Source organism: Hirundo rustica, chromosome 3 (assembly GCF_015227805.2).
Source record: "Hirundo rustica isolate bHirRus1 chromosome 3, bHirRus1.pri.v3, whole genome shotgun sequence".
Classification (NCBI taxonomy): domain Eukaryota; kingdom Metazoa; phylum Chordata; class Aves; order Passeriformes; family Hirundinidae; genus Hirundo; species Hirundo rustica.
The window spans coordinates 27,950,897-27,973,419 of NC_053452.1; the positions used below are offsets into that span (position 1 = coordinate 27,950,897).

Consider the following 22,523-nt stretch of genomic DNA (forward strand, 5'->3'; position numbering starts at 1 on the left):
TCAAAGAGCTTTAGCTTCACACGTGGTGCTAGGAGGCAGAAAAAACAACAGTAACGTGTGGCCATGTCAGAGCCGCACAGAGGCTGCCGTACAAGCGCATATCTGAAAAGAGCAAACCTCAGAGCCTGTTAAATCAATCTAGTGCCAGATGCTGTTATCAGAACAAAACTGGTGCTGTGGATTCATCCCCAGAAGAAATACACGTCCCGTGTCTGCAGTGAAAAGTGAAAGACCTAGGGTGGCATGTCTCAGGACTGAAGGTGACAGTCACCTGTGACTGCCCCCACCACTTTCATTGGCAGTTTCGGAAAACAAGTGCTGTCATTGCTCATAAAGCAGCTGGAGTTGAAGCTCTTTTCTGCTCTTGCACAGAGCTTTAAAATCTGAGCTTCGGGTCCAAAATCTACTTCCAAGTTAACCATCCAACTAAAAAGCAGTCAAGTAATTTCTTTTTACTTAAAACAGTATAGTACAGTAGGAACTTCAGAAAAAAAATAGCTACTGCTCGTCTCCTTGCTGCAGCAATGCCAAGGAAAGAAACTGTGACAATAAGGATAATGTTGTAGAATCAACATTATTTTAATGCAGGAGGAAAAGTTTAACTCAAAAGAAGCACATTTTATGTGATGACCATGCAATGGCAGTTTCTAAGCAGTATAAACAAAAAATGGTTGTATTAAACTATGTGCAAAAGTTACCTATCTATAATCAATTACCATTACAAGAAAGGACAGTAAAAAAGGCTTTAGGACTCACACAGGAAACTAAAGTCTAGAGTCCATTTCTAAAATATAACAGGCATGGATATAGGTATGCTCTTTATATATATACTTCATAATTCCAAGACTAATCGTGCCAGCACTCAGCAGTTTTGCACAACTAAATTATCCCACTAAATTCAGGGGAACAAACTGTACACACAGGATTTAAAAAACGTAGCCAAACACGGACAGGATTTTGCCTAACCTGTTTTTACCCAGGAGGGAAGCACAGGGAAACACAGAAACACAACCGATTTTGGAAGACAGGCTTCAAAAAGAATAGAAACATTAGGCAATGTTAAACACTCACATTTCATACCCTTATAGACAATCTTGAAACAAAATCTAGATGCACACTAGAAACATGGCACAGTCCAAAAAGATGATGATACTCCCCAAAAAGTCTATGAAAATTGTTCCCCACTGAAGGGCTCAATAAGTAGGCATTTTTAGCCCTTGTCCCTCACAGTTCTCAAGCAGCTGGTGAAGATGGCAAGCTTGACTCAACACCATGAAACACAGCACACCAAAGGAATCTGCAAATTCCAGAGCAGAAGGCTCTCACCAACACTGTCCTGCCAGCAGCTTCTTCTCAGGTCAGCCAAACAGAAACCCCAGCAGTGATAGTTCCATAGCAAAAGCTGGTGTTTCACCCAGTCGATTTCCAGCCCTGCAAGATCTTACAAGAGGTAAGATCTAGCCTGGCTGTTTCTAGAAACAGCAGAGGCAAAGGATAAAACCCTGAATCCTGGTAGTTCATGTTCATGTATAGTAACTCAAATTGAAGTATTATCAAATATCAAGGTTGTGGAAAAAAACAAGACTTAAAAAAAAAAGAAAAAAAAAAAGAAAAAAATATTAATAATAATAATAAAATTCCTGCCAATAAAGAAATACCTAGACCTTACTAGCACCACCTGTATTTGGCATTGTCACTGACAATTTATAAAATAGGGGGGGAAACTAGTCCGACTAAAGACTAATTAATTTTTAAGCCAAAACATTTCCCTCCCTATTGCCTGTACTGTCATACCCACATCACCCTTCTGCTGGACACAGGACATTCAAGAAAACAAATGATCCACTGAGGAGAGTCCATCAGGTTCTTGAGTGAATACAGATGTCTCAACCAATTTATTTGTCAGTGAACTTCATAGAGCATTCAGATTTAATCAAATAACATAGCATTAAGAAGCATCATATGTGAATAGTCAGTTTGAAATTACCTAGAAAGGCTACAAGAACACGGCATTCCAGTCTTATAATTACTCTCACTAATCATTTTTAACTGTTAGAACGAGCAACACAGATGTAGCAACTGCTGTGCTTAAAATGCAGTTAGTTAATCCAGACCAAAGGCTGGAGCTTAGAGTCACATCAACTCCCAGGGACTTTGTCCCCAGAGTGGAGCATAACTGGACAAGACCACAGCATATGGAGGAAAATGCCTCTTGGAGATCGGCACCTCCAGCAACTGTCATTTTCTTTAATGCTCACTCTGGGCAATTGGGAGGCAGCATGGCCAGTGCTGCTGTGCCGCCTCCACAGCCCTGATTCATGCAAAATTCTCACCTGTAGCTTTGGCCAGACAGGCTTTATTCTGTTTCCCCTCTGTGCTTTCTTACAATACCACTGATCTTGGTACTCAATCTCTCCTTACTAGCTCAACCCTCTCCTCTGAACAGGTCCAGGGGGAAAAGGTGGAGTCAATGATATCCCTTCTACTGGCGTTGAGCCTTCAATGTAGAAAGACTCTGCAATCACAGATCCTCTGCTGCTGCTCCTTTCTGCTCCCTCCCCATCCCTCTTAAGTGAGGCTGTATCCAAAGACTTCATATTAAATATTTTTAACCTACAGACGCTTACTTGGCACAGCTTACAGAACTCTGAAGTACCCAGGTTTTCCACATAGAGAAACTCAAAATAAATTAAGAGTTCTGGAATCAGAATAAATGCTGGCAGGAAAAACTCTTTGAGATATTAAATACTAAGAAAAACTGGTTTTTCCACATCTTTCTAGCCTTGTAGTTTCTTTTTAGTTTACCTTCATTTGGAATTCACCTAAAAAAATAAGTTGTCTGTTTTGGTTTATAGAAGTTTAATGAGTTTATTCTCCAGCTCAACATACTCAAGACAAATGTTGTATAAAGTAAAAGTGCTTCATGTAGACCCAATCAAAATTATATGCTTCTACCTTTCAAAAATCACTTCGACAAATTAAATCATGAGAATGCACTTAAAATTTTTAAAGTATGCATTTGCTGGGGGGTTCTTTTTTAAAAAAAAATACACGACAATACAGTTCCTTCTATATTTTCCTGTGATCTAGTTTATAACCATTCAAAGCTGACACTTACCAGGAAGTGTTCCATTCTGCCCATCAAGGAAATATTTTTCTTCATTAAAAAAAGGTTGTGAAACTGAGGTACTAGCTTAGTGTTTCCAGTGAGAAATCTATTAAACCCTATGAAGGAACTGCAGCATTACAGTATAAAAAGGATTATAGCAACAGACAGGAAAAAAAATCAAACAAGAAGGTTAAGAAAAAGAGTAGGTTACTCACTCTTCAGAAACCGGTAACATTTTTCATGTGAAACTAAAACAACCCAGAAAAAAAAAAAAAAAAAACCAAAAAACAGTTGAAGCTTACTTTACCTTAACAAGCACTTTTAATAGCTCAGTTACTTTTCTCAGACGGATTTAAAGACAGGAAGATGTACTCAAATGTCAGTAGAGCAACATAAGTAGATTGAATGCCTTGTTATTAAATTACCCATTCTTCTCTTTTTAGGCCTCTACGGATCATCCATGACTTCTCTGGTCTCCCCATTGTCATAATTTTAAATATTATTATTTTTCTTCTCTCATATGCAACTACCAGGCATCTACAGTAAGAGATCTGAATAAAATATCTCCCAATGAAAGTAAACCAAACATTAAGTATACTATATTTTATCCTTTAATAATTTACAGCAGTGGACACCCTCTCATTCATTTTGCTTAACAAATAGATGTATCAACAACCTCTGGAAAAAAAAAATACACAAATAAAAGTAATGACCAAATCCCCACAAACTTAAAATGGATTAATGAATTGCATGTTTTTACAGACAATAAACTCCTTTCATAAGATTGTAACCAAAAGGGGGGAAAAACCTAACGAAAATATGTATCTGGAATTAGTGAAATAGAAGTCCAGTTAGGTAGCACTAAATTTGTTTTCCCCCTTCATTTAAGGGGAATAATTTGTTCCCTTAGGTTGTGACAGATCCACACAGGAGATTTTCTACGAGTAATATCACTAGAACTGGCATAAACATATGCTGAAAGACCACTTCATTTAAAAGACATTTTTCATTCAGTTACAAACACTTAAAAAAAAAATCTTCAGGACAGAAATTACTCATGTTTCATTTCTAACCAATTACTTTTAGACTCGAAAAGAAAATTCCAACTATAGTCTTTTCTGTTTTATTAGTTATCCAAATATATAAGCACAGTCTGTCTAGTTTTTAAGAGATACTTATACCTACTAAATCACAAAAATGCAGCTTGTTTTATGTCCTGCTTTTTACACCACAATTTTCAAAATGATTCTCCAGTCATAGATATGCCACATAGCACTCAAATAATCAACAATTCTAGCAACGAAATTCCTTAAAATAGTGTGAAGGTGCATTAACACATTTACACATCTAATTACTCATGAGTCCAACAACACATTTTGCAGAAGAACACCTTGAAACACACATTTTTTTAACCATATAACCCCTTTTTTCATCTCCACCTTACTTTATAATGGGAAAGTCTCTTAGAAACATTTGAAAAGCTGTGGTTCACTTACATGTCTTTAAACAAAGGCACAAACAAAACTAAAATGGGTAACCCATCCTTTTCAACTAACAATGTCGTTTTCTCTCACAGATGCCAAAATTTGCACCAGGAAGTTCATGCTCCGTTTTTCTACCCTGCCACGTGGGCAATAGGCATCTATCCTACATCTGCTTCTCTGGATTGCTCATTATTCTTATGACTAGATCCTGCAAGACAAGCCACCGATGAAAAGTGAGGGTCTTGGAATGATTCTTTCAGCTTTTGGAAACTGCTGAATACCTCAGAATCACAATGGTTGAATCACAGTCACAATCACCTCTGGAGATTGATTGGTCCAACACTCACTCAAATCAAAAGAATCAAATTAAGTTGCTCAGGGCTGTGTCCAGTCAGGTTTCAAATATTCCCACAAACAGAAACTCTAAAACTTACTACATATTAATAAGAACATTTGAATCCTCTGTAGCTAAGACCTGATGTTTTGACAGTATTAAGCTGAGATTCAAAGATTTTTTTTTAATGGCAGTTTAAAAATTTAGCACCATATATACACTTCAGAAAAGCACGTCCTTGCCCTGGCACAGTGGGGCATAAATAACTGGAGATTTTAAGAGTGAAAACTCTGTTTCAAAAACAGTACTGCACTGAGAACTCACTAAAAAAATCCCATCTTCCTCAAATGCTGTAAGCAAAAAGAAAACATGAAATTGTCTGAAAATCAAATCAACGGAAATGCGTGCCCTGCTGATTCCAGCAGGAACAGAGCAGGCCTACTTAATTTCCACCGTGTGATGTTAAACTGTTAAGACTATTCTTGCAGCTGGTAATTAACAGCTGTTACTTTAAAGAAAATGAACAAAACAATAATTTGGAGAACAGGGCTATGGAAGAGACAGCACAATATTAGAACAATAATTGTCCTGATGAGAAGCAGAGGTTATCTGAGAGAGACTCCACGGCAGCACAGCGGCGCAGGGCCTGGAGGGCTCTGGCTGATGCCGACAGCTCCCGCGGGGGGTTATGGAGAACATATGCCAGGGTGGGATGTGCAGCACCCTTTAATACGGCAGAGCATCTCCTGCCCCCGGGCGCCTGCTCAGCTCTGCTGGCTACTGCAGGAGGTGGCAGAGCCAAGCCTTGTCCTCGGCCTGCCCTGGAAGCCAGGCCAGCAGCGCCGCTGCTGTCAGCGCGCCCACGGCCCCGAGCCAGAGCGGCGCGAGGTTCGTGATCGTGCACCAGCATCACCACGTGCAACAGCCCAGACCTGCATGGGCCAGCCTGGGGCTTGGACAGCTGGGCATGAGGCTGACAGCATTTCCTACACCCACGAGAGATGGGGTAACGGGCTCCTCCTCCACCAAAAGAACAAGGCAAACAACGTTAAATATTCCCCTTTGCCCCTACAAGGAAGGATAGGCTTCCCAGCCTAACCACAAACAAAAACAGCTAAATTCAGATCCATATTATATTAAGGAATTGTTGGTGGAGATTTTAGTATTAAGGGTAAAATTGCCACTATCCTTATGCTAAAATGTAATGTAATTATTTCTAAACTATATATTTGAAATTATTTTATAAAAAAAGCCACAGATGGATATGTTCGGAATTCTGTCAAGATTTTGAAGTATTTTCTTTTAAAAAGTACAAATAATGCTTTAAAATTACCAATACCTCAAACTGGCAGATCCTGGATGTGAGTTTCATCAAACCCTGAGAACTAGAACAAACACATTTCACAAGCTCCAAGTCTTGACTTCCTCTGAAGTTCATAAAGGCTCACAAGATCACCATCATCACATGCAATATGTGATTTATGCAATCTAATTATATTAAGTGTGGCATGCTAAAGAAGAAACCCCAAACTTGTACTCTGTCGTTAAATCCAATGGAAACTTAACTACAAATACTTTATAAACAAGAAATAGACATGAACTCAAACTATACATACTCCATTAAAAATCCGATGAGACCTGTTGTAATCACTAAGACTTCAACCTGTATTGAGTGCTAGAACTGGTATTTCAGATGACCCAAACACAATTTACATAAAGAAAGCATCTCGCTCCAAGTCCACTGTACTAATTATAAATTTTATTTTACCACAACCTAATATGAACCACAAGCTAGCTTTGCATCATAATGCTAATGGTTACAGTTGAACCAAAAATAATCAATTTTGCATTTTATGCATCGCATACTAAATAAAATATATTGACACAAATCAGCATTTCATCTGTATCTTTACTTTATAAAAACCTGGAAGAAATTTCCTACAGACCATAAAACTGAATAGAATCTGCTTTGAATTAGGTGCCACCATTTTTTTCTTCTCACATAACACCAGAACAACCCCAGGCTTAAAATCTTGTCTCAATCAGAAAACATTATTCCTGTTAGTGTAAGAAGTCCAGTAACCTACAATCTACTGTAACTGCTTTACCAAAGAGAAGCCAGTAAGAGGAAAAATAATTTCCTCGAACTCGATCCGCTGATAATGAGCTCAGACTTTCCAGTGAGTGGTCTTCTGCAGAAAAGCCATGAGATCATCAACCAGCTCCCCCAAGGAGAAAGCTGCAACCAAGGCAGCGCTAAGTGCCTGTGGACGCTCAGGGACAAGCCAGCGAGATGACGGCAGAGCCATTTCCCTACAGGAGCAGGGGTTAAACAAGAGGAACAGTCAACAGGAGAGCCTTAAGCATTCCTCTAAAAGGAGTCAAACATTCCTTTAAAAGTCTTTTTACTGTTCTTGTTAGCTAAGAAAACAGGATATATTAAAAAGATACTATATCATGATATCAAAATTATTTCATTTTAAAACATTCAAATAGACAATGTCTCTTTCTATTTTTCCTTACAGCAGAAAATTAGAGTTAACATTTCCTTTTTCAGAGAGTGAACCACTGAGAACTAACACAGGAATATCCAGTTTGATTTACTTAAAAATGACAAACTTCTAGAAAATAACTTGGACCTGTGATTTCATACTATGAGGAAAAATAGACCAGGAACAAGCAATAAATATATCACTGATTTTACTGGAAGCCCACTTACAAAGTGTATTTACAGTGCAACATCATAACGGTGACAAGAGAATCATCCATTGAGGATGCATGTTTCCCTGAAACATTTACATCAGATTCAAATGTCAAAATGTATTCTATCTAAATGTTAGCTCTAGTTCAACCCAATAAAAGAACAGAACAGGCAGTAGGCATGTTGCCTTGGCTGCCAAAGGAGTCTTAGAAAACATAAAAGTTAATTAGGTTTGAGAGAGAAGTTTTATGTGAAAAGCCAATTTATTATAAGCAATAACTATAACTGCTTATAGACAGACATCATCACCCGCACCTCCAGGCTTTTTATTTAGAAACATCCACAGACAGCAGAGCTGTTTGAATAGTATTTGCTGCCACCAAAAAATCTGATTTAATTAGAAACTGATAGTAGTTGCAATTGCAAATAGGATTAAAGCAAAAATGCTATTTCCATGTGGGCAACAAATTTTCTTTCAGGAGCATTAGGCGTTGTAAGGAAAGGAAAATATCTAAACATGCAGGAACTGCTAGATGGATGTGATTACATTTACAACAGTGCACAGAGTCACCCAAGCAATATCAATCTGCCCCCAAAACTGAAAAGGAAGAAGAAAGCCAACATCACTCTCTCCTCTCTGCCCTCTCCCCTGCACTCGCTCATTGTTGCAGCAGGAGGGCAGGTACTGAAGATGCTGCTTCACGCAGCTTGTGCATTTTGATGTCTCCTTTCAGGAGCACTTTCTTGCCTCCATATCACTCACCATGACAAACAGATCATTCATCCCTCTCTCCGCTTACTCATCATTGACAAAACTGCTGGGATTCAGTTATAGAAAGGAATTATCCTCAATAGGCACCTTCAGTTTCAACCACATGACACTGCAGTCATCTAAGTCTAATCCCTTTTCAAGCTGAAATAACCTACTCAAAGTCCCTTTGAGACACACAGCATGTCTATATTCTCTGCCTCTCACGCTCTGAAAAAAAGCAGAAGTGTGCTGAAGTATCCCCTATTGCTGTGGCTTCTTACAATGTCATTCATGGAGCTCTTAAGACTGCCATGCACTTTGTTGATAAGAAAAGTAAGTGAGTCCAGGCAAGCATAACCCCCAGTTTCAGCATTACACAAAATTTCTCCAAGGGAAAGTGCAACATGGGCAGCATTCACTCCTGCACTGCCAACAGCCTCTAAGAGCCGATAGCCGGAAATCAGGAAGAGAAACTGCAATTTCAGGTAATTGAAGAGGGAAAGAGCTCTTGCTTTACTGGCAGACACATTGCGTTTACTTTCCAGTCCTGGAAGATTCTTGGGCTATCAGACACCTAGAGGTCACAAATGTTCAATTTTCAAAATCCACGACATTTTGTCTTTTTGGGGTTTAAATCAAACATTGTACCAGTTGCTCTCCTAGTACTGGGGGAACTTGTTAGCAATAGTCCAAGAGGCAATTTCCTGAGGTTTGCTACTAAAAAAAACCCTTAAAATATTTTTGGAGAAGATTTCTACCTAAACTTAGGATCTGCCCACAAACTTTCATTTTTACCAGATCTCAACAGTATTGATACTTCAAAGAATAAAGAAGCTTTTCCCCACTAATGAGATCATTTATGACTTAGGATAAAATATTTCATCCCCAAGGTACCTCTCTCGACAGTCAGAGGACATTGAAATTAAGGTATCTCATGTTTGGCAGCTGAATGTAACCTAAGTGCCTATTCTAAGTTTCTGCTATCAGCAGCAAAGATAATAGCACAGTAAGTTTAAATAAGTAAGTAAATCCATATATCACAACAATAAATGATGACAGTAAGAGCTGAAATGCAGAACAGCAAATGAATAGGTATGAAGTTAGGCAGAATCACAGTTTAAGTAAAAACATATTACTGGCAAACTTACATAAATGGAAATTTGCTTACTTCTCCATTAGGTTCTTACAGAATGTCTACTTGAAGACAAAACACTATCCAAATATACAACCAGCTCTGACTGCACAATAACGCTCAGTCTTAGTACATTACAAATCATCTTGTATTTATATAATTTTAATCTTGATGCTTGCACTATTAATCACATTATATTTGCATGCTTCCATTTAAATCAGTTCCTGACAGGATTTCACAAATAACTCCTGTTGGCACTTCTTTACATAGTAAGGAGGCTTAATGCAGTTTCTCAATCTTTACTAGTAAAAATGTACCTACTGCCAATTACAATAGCTATTTTATGACACAGTCACTTAAAACACAAAAATCAGTGTTTCCGATGTCTCTTATTTATAAGAAGGATAATAGAGTAATAACCCAAATGCCACAAGCATCATTTATTTTAGAAAGGCCATATTGGCACAAAACATAAATTAACATTTTAATGATTTTAATTTGTGTTCAATTCCAGTATCAAAGATTTTGTTGTTAGCACAACAATACCATACTAGTGTGGGGCAATTCTACTTCATCTAAGCAATGGGTGAAGACCAACAGCTAAAAATGCACATATGGGTAACAAGAATGTCACTCCAATTTTCCATAATTAAATTCCCATAACTGAGGTTCTGCAAATTCAAATGAGAAGGAGGATTTAATCTATTTAAAATAGATTTCCATTCTATTTGCTATTTAAAATAAATTGTACTTTCTGTTATTTTCAGGTCCAAACCCAATGGTTTTCAACCTGTGGTTCACAGGCTACTTCCAAGATGTTTAAAATAGATCATGGAAGAGCACAGCCCACTGCAAGTAGTCTTACAGTCTCCGGAGTAATTTTTTTACACTGCCATCAGTAAATTTCAATGATCTGCAAATCAAAAATACATCAAAGAACAATCATTATTCAGCTCAGTCACTTTCAATCTCATCTATCAGGTAATATCCAAATACGACTACATTCCATTTCCACTACAACAAACTGAGATTAACCACACACGTTACTTCAAAGAAAAAAAAGAAAAAGCCACCTGAAACTACAGAACCGCACAAGCTCATTTTGGAACCTCTTAAAAAGCTGCTGCAGCAGCTTACCTGAAAGACTAGGCTTTTCTGGATTGTTTGAAATCAGTATCAATACCAAGTTTGGAACAATTAAGGCTTGGATTATTAAAGCTTCACTCGTTTTCTTCATGTGCTACCTCACACTAACGGATCAAATCTTAACCTGCTAAGCTTTTTGATGAACAGACAGCATTTTCAAACACACTCTGAAGATAGATGAAATAAGGGTATTTAGCTCACTCCAGCTTAGAAAGAAATTAATAAACATAGTACTGGAAAAAAACCTCCTATGTCCAGATGTTAGGAGTCTTCCCCAAGGATCAGTCTGAGAAGCAATATTATGTCATTAGGTCACATTTTTCAGCTAAAGTCCAAACCTCAATTGTAAGCCTGGACTGAACACCACCCATTCATGCACACAAATTATCAAGGAACAGGAGTGGGAAATTTCTCTTGACATAACCTGCTGCACTGAACAGGCAAGGAACACACAGCTCAAATGAGGTCACAGTGTACAAAGTTCCCACAGGCTGTACTTCAGTGTGTCTGTCTAGGGGAAGCACCTTCAAAGTGCCAGGCCCCTTATTCCCTGACTGCACCCATTCTTTCTACACCACTTCCTCAAGCTTCTTGCATTGCTTCAGCCATCCCTTGACCCTGGCAACCACTGAGACACCACTTAACAAAAGGCTCCTTGCCTTCTCCTGCCAAGAAGTACAAGATGGCACACAGTGCTGATACCTGCATACAGCCCTTCACAGTGATTTTCAAGTTCCATCCTTTGGTATGTCTACTCATACTGCAAACACGGTAACTCTTGGTTTGGTAACTCTTGAGAGAAAAAAAGTATGTTGAACGAAATAAACACAGCAATTATGGAAGAAGTGGGCATTTTATACTATCGTCTTGTGTTATGTTCATTCTGCTAAATAAGCACCCTCTCTATGATATTAAACTGGTAAGAACCTTGCAGTGTTGACCAAAAAGCACAGAAAAACATCAAAAGTTGTAACCACATTAAATAATAATCAACTTTAGTCTGAAATAAAAGCTTTATTTTGTCCCGTTACACAACTTGCCTCCTCAGAAATAGCAGACACAGAAATTTACTAGTTTTCTTACACAGAATAACCTGAGTTGACAGGGACCTTCAAGAATCATCAAGTCCTACTTCCAGCTCTGCACAAAACCATCCCCAAGAGTCACACCATGTGCTTGAGAGTACTGTCCAAACATGTCTTGAACTCTGTCAGGCTTGGTGCTGTGACCATTCCCCGAGGAGCCTGTTGCAGTGCCCAAACACCCTCTGGGTGAAGAACCTTTTCCTAATACCCAACCTAAACCCAACCCAACTCAGCTTCAGGCCATTTCCTCAAGTCCTGTCACTGGTCATGAGAGTGAAGACATCAGTGCCAGCCCCTCCCCTTCTCCTCATGAGGAAGTTGTAGGTGCAATAGGGTCTCCCCTCAGTCTCCTCCAGGCTGAACAGACCAAGTGACTTCAGCTGTTCCTCATATGGCTTCTCCTCAAGGCCCTTCACCATCTTTGTTGCCCTCCTTTGTTTGACTGCAACAATCTAGGAAATTTCAGATGTAGTCATCTTCCTTAAATTTATTGAAACCTTTTTTATTTATGGGCTTTGGAAATAGCCTTGAATGAGAGACTTTAGGCCAGAGGAATCTGTTATCACAGAAAGCCCTTAAGAAAAGAGGTTGTATTGTAAACACTGACCAGAACACAATGTGAAGTGATAACAGTTTTAAAGACTTCTACTAATGAAATCAAACACAACATAAAGATATAATCTCCTACTCACAATATAGTTTTGCTAGTCCTGTGCTTTACATTTCAATTAAGACTAAATCTGATTTTGTCGTAATTGAGTTTTAGGAAAACTCCCAGTCTTGCTCTACAAACATACTGCATGCAATACACTTCCCAAAACTGCCCTCAGGGGACCTGATGGGCACACTCTGTGCCAAAATGGTCAATCTTGCTCACTGCATCTTCTTTCTCTGGTGTTTCTCAGTAACATTTTACCTTTCCAACAACTTCTTGTTTTGTGTTTGCAAATATTTTTTGAGGGTTTTTCCTCTTCACCTGACTTCTGTTGCACTGCAGTACTAGATTAATTCTAGCTGATTAAGATATTTCATTAATCTGAAAATAACAAAGATCTACAAGAAAACCACCTGTGTTCAAATTACTGCTCAGTGGGGCACATAAAATTCAAAACAGAGAATTCATTTTGCAATCCTAAATATAAATGGCTTCTCTGTGAAAAAACAAAGGAGAGAAAGAACTTACCATGTTCAATTATCTGATTTGCAAAAGTGTATTTGGATCAAAACATTTCTAACTGAAGAGAATGCATTACTGTCCTTAGACACATCACACATTTAATGGCTTTCCATCCTAAAATCTTCCCTTTCTTCTATTTGTTTAGTATCCCTTAAATTTAGATATTGAGAATGCACAACTTTCAAAAACTCTCAGAGAAAACACAGAAGGGAAGCTGCACAAAACTTTCCTCTCTCTCCCACCGACTGTTTTACCACAGATTCCCTTGGATGTAAGTCAAATGACATGTCCCAGTGTTCTGGAAAAATGGACTTTTTCCTTAAGATTTAGATTTCTTTCACTAGTAGCATTTGCTTCCTGACCCCCTGCCTTCACATTGCTGAAATCTAGATTCCATATGCAACTTATTCTTTGTCTGAACTTAAAGGAATTAAGGAATTAATCTCTTTAACTACATTGAAATACTTCCAATTAGTCCTTTTCTCATCCTGAAAACTATGTATTATTTCTCTGAAATATCAAAGAGCTTCATAATTGTCAAGTGTATAATTTATACAGTTTGCTTTAAAAAGTTTCAAATTCATGCTATGCAAGCCAGAAGCTACTATCTGGTTTCACCTGCCTGACCACAACTTCAATGCTTACCCGTTTCTTCCCCTCCCCTCAGAAAAGCACAGCTAGAGATGGTGTGGGTGGCTGAAGCCAGAGCAGAGGTGAATCCTTGCTTCAAAGGCAAAGATGACCTCTGTATTTCTCATTTTGAATATAGTATGGGTCCAGCTCAACAAATACCAGTCTATCCAGGAACAAGCACTGGATCCTATTTTAAATGCAGACACTTGCTCCAGTCCACATTATACCGAGCAAGAGATAAATTGCTACCCAAGTTATGAACAACCAAGGGTAGCAGGAGGAAGACATCTCTATGCAGAGTGAGGTTCCAACTTACTGAACTGTCTCCTCTAAATATAAGTACAGGCAAAATGGTTTCTCATTTCAAGTATGCATGATCATTCAGCTGTGGTAAATAATCACAACAGAACATAACTTTTATGTAAGGGACAAAAGACAGTTTGACTAGAAATTGCTAATCACATAATTTAAAACGTTTTCATTGACTATGTCTTCTTCACACACATTTTAAACCTGTTTGTTCCTCAAAGTAGTTCTCCATTGTTTAGGATTTCTTATGACTCCACTAGAGCTTGAAAGAGACGAAAGCAGAACAAAGGTTCTTCAGTGCACATTTCAGATGCGTGCATTGTTTCTGCTGAATACGTATTCCTTTAGCCAAAACTTTCCAAACTACTTTCCACCTTCTGGATCAGACAACTAATGACCTAAGGTGTGTAGGTGTGCGTACATAAATGTGTCATCATGAGAGTTATATAGCTTAACAGACAAAAATAACAGCTTAAAGGAAACACAATCAAAAAGAAATAGGAATAAAGTTTCCCATATCCCTACCCCCTTCATACTCTCAAGAGACTTGAAACAACTGCATTAATGCAGCAAGCAATAGCTTGTAAAAGGATGCAAACCAGCTGAAACATTTGACAGACAGTGTTAAATACCAGAGGATTCATATCAACCACTTTATTTGAAAAGGTGCTTTGAAGTTGGCTATCTTTCATGTACCTCTTTCATGGCACATTAATAAGGAAAACTGAGATGGGGTAAATTAAGTCCCAAGGTCATATCTAGAGTTACAGCACTGTGGGTACCTGATGAAATACGGATTAATGCTGCATGAGCACTGAATAAATAAAACCACTTCTGTTAACCACTCAAACAAGTTTTACAAGTAGTTCTGAACTTTATTCGGCAACTAGACTTCAGACATCTTAATCCCCCCACACTGCTTTGAAACTTAATTATCATAATGTGAACCCGAATGTTAGGTCCCTTTCAAACTGCGAGTGCTATGAAGCAGAAAAGTAATGGGAATTAAGCTAGTGTAACATTAGAAATGTAGAGGCATGGAACTTGAAAGTGGCATTTGTTAAAGCTGAGAGAGCATAATGTAGATATTCAACAACATAAAACACACATTTAAATTGAAAAGGATATTTAAAGCATGTGCAGACACCTATAAAATACAAGAGGACCTAAAATCCCATAGAACAAACACGTCTAAATCAATTTCTTGCCACCAAGGTCCAACTTCAAAAGGTATTACAGACCTATTCTACCTTAGCAGAACATTTCTAAGTATTCTAAAGCAGACAATTTAAACATTAAAGAAAAACCCAATGAGAACTTTACAAGACATTACAGACTTTTCCCTATTTGTCACAGTACAGAAGTGTTTGAACTTAAACAGCAGTAAATTATTAATTACATTGCTTATAAGGTCTTGAGAGTAAGAAAAGGTTTTTCTGTAAGTGGCAGAAAAGGATTTCGCATGAAGTAAAAAACCAAGTAGACAGAAATTAAGCACTAACCCATCTAAACAACAACAAAAAATACACTTGACTGTCTGCATTCTATGCTGCATGTTGAAAACAATTAACAATTCCTGACACTTATCAAACTTTGCTTTCAATACAAGCTGAAATACTTTATTCTGAGTGAGCATTAAGGCAGCAAGCACATAAGAAGAGTCACACCAGTAAGAATTGTGACAACAAAACCATTGAGGCTGAAAGAGAAATTGTGATTTGATTTTGCCAAATACAAAGATAGAGATGGTTGTTTTGTCCTGCCTCAGCATAGTTCACCTGTCATTCAGATAGCTTTCATTTCCAAGATGCCTCAAACTGACAGCAATCAAAGAAAAACAGATTCCTGAAATATTTTTTCAAGATGTTAATTTAATCCAAAAAGGCCAGTGAAATCCTAAAAGTTCATCATCTGCCATGTTAATACTGAACACAATGTTGTTTCATTTACATTTCTGGTCCCGTTAAAACAAATACACTTGTCTAAACTAGAACATCTGTTTTGGTTATAATACAATGTATCTTTGGCAAGAACTCACAATAGAACTAACATAAATAATCAAGAATATTTATTGAACCCTGTAACAAAAACTTATTTGTAACAAAAAACCCAAAGACTAGATATGACTGTCCCTGGCTCTAGTCCAATCCTAATCTAAGTCAATAAACACAGCTCTAAAAGGGAAACTCCATAATAAAAAAAAAAAAAAAAAAAAAAGAAAGTCCTGCAGTTATTTAGGTTGGATGTAGATATCTGAAAGCATGTTAGTTACAAAAATAGTGAAAAATATTTGCTTTAAATCAAAAACTGTCAAGCTGAGTCCAGACAGGTTTTAAAGCCACATGAAAAATCATGCCATATCCCTCATTTCCTACTACTGTCTTCATTGATTTGTCTTCTCTTTGGGAAATTTCAGTAAAACTCCACGCAGTTTATATTTACCATTGCCAGGTATTTTTTATTTTAATCACTTCATTGTCATATATTATCTTTAGCCTCCAATATTTGTGTGTGCACCAACTGCTCACAGCTTTCTGAAAATACATATTCTATTATTGTCTCATTTCCCTGAGAATGCATGACTCCAAGCTCTAGATGATGAACTGGACATTAAAGTATGAACACATTTTTCTCTTTTTATAATCATTCCCGACCCCATTCTCCACTGCTAATACTTCCCAAGGAAGCTGAAGTCTGCAGCACCTCCCCATTATCCACCTTTCTGAGCAACAGCTTATGTTGAGTGCTTTGCATTTAAAGCCCTATAAAAAAAATGCAACCTCTTTTGCTAAGCCCCTTTATATTTGGACTCCTTTAAGGAAAAAAAAAAAAAAAAAAAAATCAATGCAGATACAATTATTAATTCTCTAAAACTTGCACACAATGCATTTGCAATGAGCTGAGCTCTGTTTTTCTGGGCAAGGACTTCCACCTTGATGCAGCTCAGTGCATCCATGTGAGAAGCTGAAGGCTTGGGAAATGGTATCACATAAGATGCAACTGACTCATTCTGTTACAGTTCAAGTACTGGATGGGGTTTTTTGTTCCAGGGGGTTTAGACTGTCTTCTTTGGGGTTCTCTGTTGCTTTGTTTTCTCCACACTTCAAACATTATATTGATTAGCAAATCCATTATTTACTACTGCAACCTGCTGAAGCAGGCTTTCTTTCAGAATGAACTGTTCCAACAATGGCTGAAATTATTTCTTATAATCTATATTTCTTACAGATTTTAACTGAAAAAGAATTCATAAAGATCACTTCATCCAAAAGCATACACAGGTTTCCACAGAACTGATGAGAGATCTGTATTCAGCCTATGTATAAATAAAGTCCGCATACTTTTAAAAAAAGCCTGTCATGAGAAAACAACCTAATCTAGGGAAGAATTTGAACACGGAAGCAAATTGGTGATTGGACAGCACATACTCTGGAGGACTTTACTATTTAAAAAGAAGAGGATCAGCAGAGCATATTCTTCCGAGTCACCTTTCACAGTTCCCTCAAAAGGTATAGCAGTTATCCCAATGTACACCCACTGTCACCTATTCCTCAAACAGTAACACTGTACTAATTGCTCCTCATTTAGCAAGTATCACATTTAACTCAGACTGACGAATTCCAGGCCTTTCACTGGATTATCAGAAGTGGGAGTTGGATGGCTGGAGTCATCTTTCCTTTCTGTTACTAAGAAATACCAAGGAGATGAATGCTTTCTGGACCTAGAAAGGAAAAACTAGCTACCTTGCTGGATTCAGCAGCATGGCTTGGAAACCCCAATACTGGATAAAGCAGTGAGATGTACCCAAAACTAGTTTATCAGAAACAGATATATGGGAACCCTGATCATTACGAAAAAACTCAGTACAGACCGACAAGATGTGAAGAGACGCAAGTACTGCATATGGAGCCTGTCCGTAAACTCACACACATAAATGCACACACAGACAGCAGCACACAAAGTTCAAGAGCCCAAGATGTCACCTATAGCATGAACTATTAAAAAAAAAAAAATCACTTTGCTTTAACGTGCAGTACCTCATGGCTCTGCACACAAATTCTGAAATACGGATTAGCTCTTTGCCGTATAAGCACAACACAAGAAAACCATTAGCAATATACATTTATAAATAAAAATATTTTTCATCACGTTAATTTTCAGGATATAACATGGCAAGTTAAACATCTGCAGTTTTAGATTTTTGCTACAAATATCAGAAGTTTTGGAGAAAGTGAAAGGTTAAAAAATTATTCGTCATGACTAGAGAAAGCAACAAACTCGTTAACCCAACCTCTGCCTTACAGCATTTATACTAATTCCTAATTACACAAGAGCTTTTATCAGTTGCAAGAACTTGGTAACTTAAGTATTACTTTGAAAATGTTGTCATCTTTAACTATTAGCAGGGAGAAAATATTAAATCAGAAGAGGTAAACAATCGGTATCACATAAATAAATTTTTATGTGTAAAACAGTATATGATCAATAAATAAATGAAACCACTATTTCAAACAAAGTGCTTATAGCAACAAAATGGATTTTTAAGCTATATTAAGTGAACAATAGTGAAATTAAACATTTGCCAAAACCCACACAGTATGAAGTGTTTTGCACTCTCTACAGTCGAAAACTTTCACTGTTTTTCCACTGGATTCAGTAAAGAGGATGCCTGATTTTTCAGAAGGTAGAATAGTCTCTTCCCTTTGCAAACAATTACAATTACAAAACCTTTACTACATTTCCTGGAATAAAAGAGTGATTTAAGAATGGAATCTTGCACGAATTTACTTGGGAATCTTAGAAACAAAGAACAAGTGAAATCACATCACAAGTTAGTAGAAATAACACATTTTAAACATATCTGTAAGGCCACTTCCTAATTTATGAAAAAAAGGCACCTTAAAATGTATTTAAATGTAGCCTGAACAGCAAAAGGTTGTAACCTTCTTAAAAATATTGAAAACTTATTTCTGTTTAAGACAATGAAAATACTGCTGTTAAATGTCAGCACAAAAGATAATCCAAAGTAAATCACAAAAAATGTTCTAGAAAAAAATAAAGGTGGAAATTAAAAAAAGAGAGGAGTTCTGCAGTTCTGCACAGTAGAAAAGAAAGTGATATAATACAGTTTCCATCCAAACCAACAGAAGAATACTTTAGTTCCAATTTAACAAACTAATGGATAAAATTTGAAGTCTGAAAAGGGTAAATATCTTCACTACTCTCCACTTGGTATTAACACAATATTTATTTCCAGATCATTTAATTCCCATAGGATGGCAAGCATTCCATACTGCTGTCAGACAACAGAAGCTTTATCACGTGCAGTTAAACCTCATTTAGGAAGAAATAAATACACAATGCCAAAGGGGTCCTTAGCTGTTAGCGTTGCCATTCTCGAATACTTTGTTACAATGATAATAGCAACAGAGGGAACCTCAGGAAGAAAAAATAAAACGCTCCAGTGAGTCTCTCTTACTGACTCAGGATAACTACTGTCATGCTTCAAAGGGCTACAGCCAGTTTTCTTTGGCTAGAATGATGGGTCAAGCTTGACTCAAATACAGACCCAAATACAAGGCAGCAAAAAGAAATACTTCAAAAATTACATCTAAAACTGCCTGTTGAGTTAAAATATGCTGAACAAATGAATAATATCCCAGCAAAGGGATCTTACCAGTAAACAACATCCAGTGGTGCAAAATATTTCTTCATAATTAAGTCAGCAAAGTAAGCTTCAGTTTCTCTGCAAGCCGTCCCATTGCCAATCACAACAGTGCTGCAGCTTTGTGTGGGTTAAAAAAAAAAAAATCAAACAATTACTCTTAAATATTATCTTATACCTTTTCATGCATAGTATTCAATCCACCACATTGACCAATAAATCTGATTTTAGATAACACAAGGCCCAGATGTAATGAGAAAACATTCCTAGAAGAATCATGTTGTGTTTAACAGGTTTTCAATGTGACAGTTCATGAAATGAGTCAAAAACTTTCACTTCTTTGTAACGGGATTGTACAGTGGTAGTATAAGGAGAAAATCAAAAAATGATACTTCATATTAATAAATGGAATGTTATTTATAGTCTTCAAACACTTTCACCTCGTATTTCCCTCATCTGGTATGAGTCATGAAAAAGAGCAGAAGCCAAAGCAATCAGCATCTGAATTCCTTAATGGGAATATCATAGTTTCCAACAGCTTGCAAGGTCATTCCCTCTGACTGCCCACAGCACAGCCAGTCTCCAAATCACCTTGTTTAAAGCCAATCTAATGCTTATAGACAAACTGGACTGTATGCTGTGGCAATTCAGCAGCTGAGTCAGTAGACCAGATGTCTGTCCACAGACATAGCTGGACACAATTTTAACCATGCTGCTCCTGTTTGTAATTCCATCTGGAGATCTACCTTTGCAGGATTTCCTTTGCTTGACAAAACTCAACCAAAACCTAATGCAGCTTTTGGAACAAGGAAAGACTGATGAGTGATTTGGGGGTTGTGGGGGGGAGGAAGAGGAAGGCTAAACTTCCTTAGCTGAATGCTAATTTCCATTCTTAAAATTAAATGGATTGACAGAGTTTCATGGGGATACGTATGTACGTATGTAAGGCACGCAGCCTTACTCATAGTCACAGCTTGATTTCATGTGCTTCTAACATATATGTACTGCAAAAGCATGAACACAAACAAAAAGCAAGCTCTGAAAGAGACTAAAGAAAATAAATCTCCAGTTAAATCAGTGGAACTCTTATTGCACTCAAAATCAATATATATAGTGAAAATTTTAATCTTGTTTGGTAAGACAGAGCAATAAATGGAAGTTTCTTTAGCATACTTGTACTGCAGCAGAAGCCTCTTTATCTTCTCAGCTTCACGAAATCCTTGACCAGCATGCAGATAAACTACATCAGTATGGAGTATCTGACCTAGAATGAAAGGCAAAGCCATTTGATTAAAACTACAAAGATCCAAAGGCCATATCCTGCAGAACTACTGAAGTCAATTTGATGATTCACAAAGAAAGCTTCTCAATAAGGCACCTTTCCCTTTGATTTTTGTATCCATTTAGAAGAAATGTATGGTGGGCATAGGACACGAATGCTTTGGCTGGCAAAGAAAAACAAGTTAATACATATTGTAGTTCCCTGCAGACATGTTCACATAACAAGTAATGAGCATCTAAACCCCTCAGCAAATATAATGTGTTATGTTACAGAGAAAAGGAGCAATTTACTATAAACAGACTTATTGTTCTAGTGTAGTACAATTTACAAATCCAGTAAAGAGTGATGAAAATTAGAAAGACTAAGGACTTGCAGTACAGGAGTTCTAGAATTCCAGTGCTACCTCTTGTCATAATCCCATCTATCACATTTGGAAAGAACTGTATTAGCTAGTACGGATAGCTAATGGTGCAATGAAAACTCAATCATTTACCTCACCTTTATTGCCTTCTAAAGAACACACCTTTGTTTACATTCCCCTGGTCTGGACATATTTTTAGGCAAAAAAGCAACAATAAAATAAAAGGAAAAGAAATAGTTTTCACATAGGCCTAAAGAGGTGGGTATCCCCTGAGCAGACTAGAATGGAAAGGTTCTGTTCTATATGTGAACTAAGAAGTTTTGAAAAAACAATGCTTCTGACTTCTTACATTAGCACACATACTGCTAAACAAAAAGTGAAAAAAAGTGTCCAGATGTCCAAGATACTAGCCATGAAAAAAGCAATATTATAGAAAGTATTTAAATTAAAATTCTTTGTTAAATAATAAAAATGCCAGGTGTTCTCTTTGCTGACTACTGAGGGGCACAATCATTTGAATCTGTACTCAGGAAGGCAGAAGGCATTTTAAATTCTATTTAAGAGAGCAGTAATAACACCAAAGAAGTCACTGGAATCCAGGTGCCAGAAACTCAGAAACTGGCTGAAGAAAGGAATTTATACAACAGGATGTGTGTAAAATACTAAAAGCTTCACAAAAAACCCAAAAAAACCCCAAAACAAAAAACCAAGCCAAAACAAAAACCACCACCACCAACAAAAAAAATCAACACAACAAAACCCCCAAAACCCCAAATTACAGAAAAGTAGGTTTTGAAATTATCTTTACTCTAAATGAATGTATTTTTATCAGTCCTTCCCAAAACATTTGGAACTGAAACTTACTGGTTGGTGAAATAATTGCCAACTTGCAGCCATGTTTGTAGCCAGGATCGACTCCCATCAAAGCACGGCCCCTCACAGGGCTGGTCAGAAGCAGCTGACGGAGGTTTCTCCCAAACATCATCACAGACTCTTTCTCTGCATCAGATGTCAACTTGGATCTTACAAAGAAGGAAATTACAAAAAAAAAAGCACCAAATATTTTTCTTTCAATTAGCTTTCAAATACACTATTAATTGTTCCAAAGTTGTAAGGCTTTTTCCAAACATGTTTCCATCATCTTTAATTAGATGTTACAATTCAAATCAAGTTGTTGACACCTTTTTCAAAAGGAGTAGCTATGTATCATCTCCTTCTTGTTCTAAGAAAGTCAGTCAGTATAAAAAGTACAAGAGAAACACTTGGAAGAACATACACCCACCAACTACCATTCAAACATCAACTCGTAATTTTGAGCAAAGAACAGCTTCCTTTCAAAGCTGAAACTAATTAT

The 22,523-nt window shown here is 37.3% G+C and overlaps 1 protein-coding gene across 8 annotated transcripts in view; it reads right to left on the reverse strand.

Annotated features, from left to right (window-relative positions):
- The window catches only part of SRBD1 (S1 RNA binding domain 1), a 142,019-nt gene that overhangs the window by 77,122 nt on the left and 42,374 nt on the right, over positions 1-22,523 (reverse strand). For all 8 annotated transcript variants that reach the window (XM_040060212.1, XM_040060215.1, XM_040060218.1 and 5 more), the window contains 3 exons: positions 22,034-22,191; positions 20,700-20,790; positions 19,539-19,646 (listed from right to left, as the gene is read on the reverse strand). In XM_040060212.1, the coding sequence (XP_039916146.1) occupies positions 19,539-19,646; positions 20,700-20,790; positions 22,034-22,191 (357 nt within the window). The remainder of the gene's footprint in view (positions 1-19,538; positions 19,647-20,699; positions 20,791-22,033; positions 22,192-22,523) is intronic.